The 8,927-nt window shown below is 43.9% G+C and overlaps 1 protein-coding gene across 1 annotated transcript in view; it reads right to left on the bottom strand.

Annotated features, from left to right (window-relative positions):
* The window catches only part of LOC122539588, a 48,102-nt gene that overhangs the window by 31,899 nt on the left and 7,276 nt on the right, over window positions 1-8,927 (bottom strand). The window contains exons 3-5 of the mRNA XM_043674593.1: window positions 7,533-7,925; window positions 5,804-6,151; window positions 3,370-3,468 (exon numbers count right to left, since the gene is read on the bottom strand). Of these exons, the coding sequence (XP_043530528.1) occupies window positions 3,370-3,468; window positions 5,804-6,151; window positions 7,533-7,925 (840 nt within the window). The remainder of the gene's footprint in view (window positions 1-3,369; window positions 3,469-5,803; window positions 6,152-7,532; window positions 7,926-8,927) is intronic.

Genomic DNA, 8,927 nt, shown 5'->3' with positions numbered 1-8,927 from the left:
GGCCACTGCAGCGGACAGCTGAAACTGACAACCGGGAGCGGCAGGGACAGGCCACTATAAATGCCGGAGGAAACACCACAGAAGCGCTTCACAGGAGGCTCCCAAGCACTGAGGATGTCACCTAGACAGGGGACGAAACGTTTGCAACAAAAACTTCCAGCTCGGCGAACAGAACCACAGCAACTGATTGAGCTGGTCAAGGCTGGATCTGCTGCAGGTGGTGAAGGAACAATGAGAGGGAAAGACATACTTGAACTCATTTTCACTAAATTGCCTGCCACAAATGCATATGTCCATGACAGCATTAAAAGGTGCAATCACCACACAATCACCATACAGACAAAGTCCCATGTTCACATTCAGGATAATCTACATCATACATTTCAAACAGATCGATCAACTCAAGACTGAGCATATATTGGGGCACTGTAGGCCACCAACATCTGCAGAATCATGCAGCAACACAGTCTGCAACCTCATAGCCATTACCATCAATCCAGGGGATTAACCCTGGTGTAAAGAAGAGTGCAGAAGGCTATGCCAGGAACAGCACCAGATATACCGAAAAATAAGGTGCTGATACGTACATGGATGCCAAACAGCATAAACAGCAAGTAATAGATGGAGCTAAAGGATCCACAACCAACAGGTCACATCTAAACTCTTCACTCTTGGCACATTCAGCTGTTGATGATGATGGAAAATTAAACAACTCTCATCGGAGGAAGTTCACAAATATATATCCCCATCCTCAATAATAGAAGAGGCCAACACATCAATGCAAAAAAAAGGCTGAAGCATTTGTAGCCATATTTAGAGCGATCCCTGTATCAGCGGAATTGTTTTCCCCGGTTTCACTTACCCGCAGTTTACCATGGCTGGAACATATTAAAGGGAATGTTCCAGAACCAGGGACCGGGAGCTGCCAGGAAGGTATGTTTCCCCTTTAAATCAATGGGTTCACTCCTATCCACGGTTTCAGGCTTCCGCGGTACATCCTGGAACATAATCCCCTTGGGTCCTGGGTGCTACTGTACAGCCACAAGTTCTGAGTGGATAATTTATCTCGGCCTCCTCTAGAGATCCCCAGCATCACAGATGTCAGTCTTCAGGCAATTTGATTCACTCCACCTGATATCAAGAAATGGTTAGAGGCACTGGACACTGCCAATGTTGTGGGCCCCAACAGCATGCAGACAATAATACTGAGAACTTGAGCTCCAGAATTTGCTGCACCTACAGTGAAGCCATTCCAGTACAGCTACACTATTGGCACTTATATGACAATGTGAAAAATTTCCCAGATATGCTCTATACACAAAAAGCAGGACAAATCCAACCAGGTCATTTACAACCTCATTAGTTGATAACCGGTAATCAGTTTAGTTCAGTTGGCTGGATGGTTGGTTCACACTGCATTGTGATGCCAACAGCGTAGGTTCAATTCCCATCACCGGTTTGAGGTTACCATGAAGGACTCTCCTACTCAACCTCTTCCCTTGCTTGAGGTTTCATGGCCCTCAAGTTAAATCACCACCAGTTGCTTCTCACAAATGAGAGTAACCCCTATGGTCTGGTGAGACGAGGGCGAAGCAGCAATAGTTGATGTCCAATTATTAGGAAAGTGATGGAAGGTGTTGTTGACAGTGCCAAAAAGCAGTATCCAGTCAGCAATAACCTGTTCAGCAATGCACAGTTTTGGGTTCATCCAGGTCCACCTAGTTGCTGACCTCATTACAAACATGGTTCAAACATGGACAAAAGAGCTGAATTCCAGAGATGAGGAGAGAGTGACGGTCCTTGATTTCAAGAATGCATTTGACCAAAAGTGGCATCAAGAACCCTAGCAAAACTGGAATCAATGGGAATCCAGGGGAAAAATCTCCAATGGTTACAGTCATACCTGGCACAAAGGAAGACGGTTTTGGTTGTTGGAGGCCAGTCACTTCAGCTCCAGGACATCTTTGTAAGAGTTCCTCTGGGATGAGTCCTTGGCCCAACCAGCAGTTTCATCATTGACCTTTCCTCCATCATAAGGTCAGAACTGAGGATGTTCACTGATGGTTGCAAATGGTCAGCACCATTTATAACTCCTCAGATACTGAAATAGTTCATGTCCAAATGCTGAAAGACCTGGACAGTATGCAGATTTGGGCTGAAAGGTAGCAAGTAATATTCTTGCCATACAACTGCCAGGCAATGACTATTTCCAACATTCAATATGTTACCATCACCAAATTATCCACCATCAACATCCCAAGGGGTATCATTGAACCAGAAACTCAAACTGGACTAGCCATAAAAATACAGTGGCTACAAGAGCAAGTCAGAGACGAGGAATCCAGCATGAGTAATTTGCCTCCTAGCTCCCCAAAACTTGTCAACGATTTGCAAGGCATCAGTCAGGACTGTGATGGAATATTCCCACTTGCCTAGATGGGTGCAGTTCCAACACTCAAGAAGCTTGACACTATCCAGGACAAAGTGGGCTCACTTGATTGGCACCACATCCACAAACAATCATCCATTCACTCCATCACCAATGCTCAGTAGCACCATCTCCAAGGGGAACTAGGGATGGGCAATGAATGCTGGCCCAACCAGTGACAGCTGAGTCCCATGAATGAATGAAAACAATTTTAAAACCATCTCAGTTCTGATGCTGGAAACATGATAAACCTAAAAATTACAACTAGTAATTGTATAGTACCTAAAACAAAGGGACTTCACAGGGGCACATTCAGAAAAAAAATGAGCTCAAACTACTAAGTAGATGTTAAGACAGGTGACTAAAAACTAGGTGAAAGAGTTTAGTCTTGAAAGCAGGAAATATGGTAATCAGTGGTGGGACAGAGGGAAGCAGTGTAGGAGAGGCCCAAGTTGGACAATGTCATTTTGGTTGGCTCAAGAGCATAAAAGTATTACAGAGATAGGGAGGGTGAGACCATGAAACTCACAGTGAGAATTTCAGAAATTTTAAATCAACAGAACTGATTTTCTCATGTTTGCTTTCAGCTTCCATTCTGTTCTATTGAGATTCCATACAGTGTGGATGTGTGAAAAGGGGATTGGTACATTAGAGATTTATGGAATTGATTTGAATGGACCTCCTTTGAAACACTGGAAGTTTTAAAGCTTTCTAACATCATGAAAGCTCATGTGTGAGCCAGGTATCAGAGAGTGGCTGATATTTATTAAAAAGCTTATCATTCCCCCATCCACCAAACCCATCAAAGACAAAGTCAGTGCCTTCAGAAAATGAGTAGAAGAGTGAATCAAAGAGTCAAGATTAATCCAGGGTCATCATTTGCTGTTATTTCAACACAGAATTATACTACTTTATTAAACCTTACTCTCTACAGAACCCACCTTCTTTCTTCCTGAAGAGAACAAATATGATGATGATGAGGATGAGCAGGAGGCTGACCAGGGAAATGACTAGCATGGCAGTGGACACAGTCCTCCTCACTGTCAAATAGAAAGAACAATGTTGGTTAATAATATCTCAAACCTGGATATGTTTATCTTTCAATCATTCTCCAGATTGTCCCAGATGGCGGTGCTCCTGTCCCTGTCAGAAACCCATAAGTTCAAGCCCTACTCTTAACGTAAGCATATAACCAAGCCTGAATAGTCAGTGAACTAATGGTATGTAGTGTCACACTGTCAGAAATGTGATGTTTTGGATGAGTTCTTAACCCTCACCACAGTTTACTTGATCAAGACGATGCCAAAAATTTCCACATTTTCCAAAGGAGGGTAGGGAATTCTACTGGTGGCCTGCCAGGATTTCCTCTAGCTTACCCAAGCATGTGATCACGCAGAAATCTTGCAAATGCCAATTACATTGTTCCCTCAAACTTACCATGTGTGCAAGTGACCACACAGCACATGCTGTGCATTGGAATAAACAGGCATCTGTAACAAAAACAGTTCAGAGGACTATTGGTTCTGCACAGGTTTCATCTCTCAACCAACTGAAACTAACTGGTGTATTTCCCCACATAATAAAAAATATTACACTTCCAGAGTTTTTTATTTGACAACGAAGCACTTTGTGATGTCCTGAGGATATGAGGGATACTATATCTTTGAAAACTCTGTCTTTGATATATGGTACTGGATATGTGTGTGGAGAGGATCATCAAGAATATCTAGTGGATCTCGTTGCAAATATGAACAAGGTAGAAGTTATGGCCCAGGTGCTGTCCCTGACCCAAGTTCACAGTCCACTCCCCACCCTGAACAGAGTGGGACCCCAATACCCCACGCCTTGGTTGTTAGCCTCTGAGGTACCTCCTAGTCTCTCAAAGCCCTAGTTCTCCATTATGTCCAGCCTTCATGCAGTAGAACGTGGGGCAGGACAACAGAGAATTAGGTTGGATTCCCAAAAAGGCCACATGGCCCATTCAAGTGTCTATGTTCCACACAAGCTTCTTCCCATTCAAACTCATTCAGTCCTATGTCTATCTTTCTATTCCGTCGACCATGTGTAGTTTTCTTGTTTACCCTTCAACATATCTATCCTATTTAAACTATTTAATGTGTTAGGAAAGTCCACATTTCATCCAGAGATCAGATAATAATGTTTTATCTGTAACTTTCCAATATATATATGGCCTTCATTATTGTCTCCACACGTGTGGAAGCATCTTCACCACATCTTCCGATCGAACCTATCAACTTTGTCTTTAAAATCTCTGTGGTGCATCTTTTCCAGCCTTGTTAACTGCTTGTGAGGAGATGTTTCAAGTCCAGAGAAGCCGGTTCACAAAGCCAGCCCTGAGGTACTGCACCTTTGGCTCTGCCCTCTCGTCTCAGCCCAGCTTCCTTTTTGCTTTGAGGAGATGAATGTTCTCTGAGATAGTGGGTCTGTGGAACTATCATGTGGAATTATACAACCCTGAAGCAGAAAAGGTGGTCATTCTTAATTGGAGCAGTCCAGTTCATCAGTCTTCCTCTTCACTTCTCACAAACCTTTAATTTGCTTCCCTCCAAATATTTAACCAACTATCTCCTGAAAGTTCTTATTGAATCTCTCTCCACTGCACTTCCAGACAGTGCATTACAGATCAGGACAGTTCCTGAAAGAAGCAGCTGCTTAATTCTATGACACAAAGTATAAGGTGAGATGGATATTTTAAATCAACTCGCAGAGTAGCTCGTGGATCTGGTGTTGACTCACCTGGTCTCAGCTGGGAAAACAGGAAGCGTAGCAAGTGGCTCCTGCTCCAGTTTTGAGTAAGAACAGGCAACAGTGTCCCCTCCTCACGTTTCCTGCACTATGCTGCTAATCCTCATGTGAATGCAGGGCTAGGATAGGTCCCACGTGGCTCTGATGCTTCACACAGTCAGGTGGACACTGGGGGAATGTACTTGCACTGATTGAACTATTCATTGTAACCAAGAGGGACACATTAGGCTGTAGCACCTTCCTGCTCGAAGAGATGATCTCAATGTCAAGTATAATTTTGGGTCGTTTGGGGATTGAACTGAATGTTCTGAGTGTGACAATGCCTTTCAATACTGACATCAGAATGTACCTAAAGGATCAGCACATCAAATGACATTAAATGTTTAAAAAGTCAAACTTCAAACACAAAAGCAAAATACTGCAGATGCTGGAAATTTGAAATAAAAATCCAAATGCTTCAAATACTCAGCAGGTCAGCCAAGGTAGTGGAGAGAAACAGGGTTAATACTTCAGTTCACCAGAAAAGCAAATTGTAAAAAATTCACAGAATCTGTCACACTCCTACTTTTCACTGTCGGCAAGTTGAAGAATGCCTGAACAGTTTCTTACCAAGTACTATGAGCCGAGTCTCCTTCTGTATCAGATGCTGAGAATCAGATTCTGACCTGTATTCCACTAGACACAGGTAAGTGTGATTGTCCCTCACTCTCAGCTGGTTTATCCTGGTCGAGGCATTTCCCTCCTCTGGGTTCCCAATGAGCTCGTACCGATTTCCACCGTGTACACTTTTCCAAGTTCCCTGTGGTTGGGCTGTAAATGTAACGATGTGTTGGTAGGGCTCCTTCCTCATCCAGGTAACAGTGGTCAGGGTGTGGGAGTCCCAGCTCCCGAAGATACAGGGTAAAGTAACTGAATCTCCCTCTGTCCCAGTCACCACTGAGACATTTCCCTGAGCAGCTGAGGAAAGGACAAACATCAGAATGGATGAGGTCAGTGCCCAGAAGTTCCAGATTCAATTTGTTACATTTCTTTCAACTTCACAATAAAACTAATATTTAAAAATTCTCCTCATGTCTCTCGTGGATCTATCTGAGACATTCTTTGACAAGAGTCAAAGTGATTTCAGTGGTGGACTCTCCCTCTTCCAGTGGTGGACTCTCCCTCTTTATGGGCATTTAAGCGGGCATTGGATAGGTATATGGAGGATAGTGGGTTAGTATAGGTTAGGTGGGCTTGGATCGGCGCAACATCGAGGGCCAAAGGGCCTGTACTGCGCTGTATTCTTCTATGTTCTATGATCCAACGGTCTCCCCACCTGTCATTTTGAGATCCTTGGTCACATGATACTTACAGACCAGGAAATTCATTGGACTCAGCGAATCCCATCATTCAGAACCAACATCTCTCCCTCCATTGCAAAATGCTGATATGGCTTCTAAATTAGTTCAAGGAATTGACAGTCTGCCTGATCTCTCTCTGTCCAGGGATCACATTCCTCTGTGTGACCCCACTTTATATGAAGGAGAATCTCCTGATATCACTCCTAATGTGACCTTTCACTAGTTCCACCCTGTGGCATTCACGATCAGCACAGGTTAATTCAAATTTGCATTCCAGATTAATGTTTTTGACATCAATTGTGATTTTCTGGTGAGGGGAAGATCAGCTTCATGGCTGTTTATCACCTTTAAAGGTGAACAACACTGACAGAGGTTTCTCCTCCTCTCCATGTTAATGAGGGACCTCTCAGCATCCACCAAGCCCAATCAGAATCTTATATGTTTTAATAAAATCAGTTGTCATTCTTCAGGATCTAACTGCCTGATCTTATCCTGAGGCAATAGATTCAATTAGTAACAGAAATGATGTTCACAGCCAATGGCAGCTGGGCAGGTAGAACTCGTGCACAACCAATGGAACGGAGCTGTAAATGACATCGATTCCCTCCCCTCAAAACCTAACTCTTTAGAAACATGCTGATCCAATGAGAGCTCAGATTTATTCTGTCCTCACCCAATGGTGATAGAGCAGTGCTCTCACTGGGGCTGAGACCCTCCGTATGTTTTCTCTGTTCCCTATCTCAGAACACTGAAGCCAGTTTGAACACGGCAAGTGAGTGAGTGCGAGAGATCCTGCGGGAAGTTTCAGAGTCAGTTGTGGAAGGGGTCTATAAATCTCAGTCTGCTCCCTCTCTCTCTCTCTCCTTCTCACTGCCTCCTGCCTGAGACCAACTGGAAGAGACCAGGAGAAGAACCCAACCCAAGAGCTCCCAGACCAGGTGGAGCCTGTCCCCATTGAGCTGTCAGGGCAGTAACACCATCTGAACATTGTTCCTCACCTTCCACTTCCAGCCATGTCAGAGACGTTGTTTGAAAACTATTAATATTGAGCTCCACACGACACTGATAGGGATCAGTATCCTTCAGGCTCAGTTCCTCCATCATTATTGAGATATCTTTGTTGCTGAGATTCCCCGCAAATCTCAATCGATTCCCACCGTCCTGCTGTATCACATTCTCACACACATCACCCTGGGAATGGTCTGGATCAGAATATGTGCAGTTAAAAATGACATTGTAAGCCAATGATTTACGGTTGTACCATATGACAGAGCCGGTGAGTGTGAGATTAGTGTCAGGATGGGTGAAGCTGCAGGGTAAGACAGCGGAGCCTCCTTCCTCAGCCCTCACTCCATCCATGACTGTCATTGACCAACCATTACTAGAAAAATCTGTAAGGTGGGGGGAGAGAGAGAGAGAGTGTTAATGCAGTATTAACCCAGCACGGACAGCAAATAGCGAGACAGTGTATTGACCAAGTACAGGCATGCGGGGATGGATATCTCATCTTCAACCTGCATTGACACAATGGGCTGATTGGCCTCCTGTGCTACAAATTTCCAATAATTCTATGAATATTTGGAATTTTCTCCCCCAGAGAGCCATGGATTCTCAATTACTGAATATGTTTTGGGGACAAAGGGAATAAAAGGACATGGGATAGTCTCATAAATAGAATTACAGTGGAAGAATAGCCAACTCCAACTCTTTTTTTAAATGGAGATGATGCTTTTTGCAGGAGAAAAAATACAGGGGATACTGGAAGCTTGTAAAAAGTTTAGAAAATGTTAGAAATACTGAACAGGTCAGACAGCATCTGTCCAGAAAGAAACAAAGTCAATTGCCAGGATTTTCATCCTTGAGGCAGGTAGTGGGAATCATGGAACAGTCCTGGCTCACCTTCCGTGCCTTAAGAGAAGGGAGAGGTGTCAGTACTCTGATTGCAGCCTGACCTCGTCAAACACAGTGGCTGCAGATGCCCAGTGCTGTGATACTTCATTTCAGTTACAGTAAAAGCTGAAGACTCTCCAACCCTTACCCTTCACACCCTTCACATTAACCCTTACCTTCTCCTTATTCATGTCACCTCTTGGAGGTGGCACGGTGGTTACAACAAAGAACAAAGAAAATTTACAGCACAGGAATAGGCCCTTTGGCCTTCCAAGCCTGAGCCGATCCAAATTCAATGATTTGGATGCGAGCATAAGAGGTATAGTTAGTAAGTTTGCAGATGACACCAAAATTGAAGGTGTAGTGGACAGCGAAGAGGGTTACCTCAGATTACAACAGGATTTGGACCAGATGGGCCAATGGGCTGAGAAGTGGCAGATGGAGTTTAATTCAGATAAATGCGAGGTGCTGCATTTTGGGAAAGCAAATCTTAGCAGGACTTA

This window comes from Chiloscyllium plagiosum, chromosome 2, assembly GCF_004010195.1.
Source record: "Chiloscyllium plagiosum isolate BGI_BamShark_2017 chromosome 2, ASM401019v2, whole genome shotgun sequence".
NCBI classification, from domain to species: Eukaryota; Metazoa; Chordata; class Chondrichthyes; order Orectolobiformes; family Hemiscylliidae; genus Chiloscyllium; species Chiloscyllium plagiosum.
Note: the sequence above shows the minus strand (reverse complement) of the source record. Positions and strands in the feature narration are given on the sequence as shown.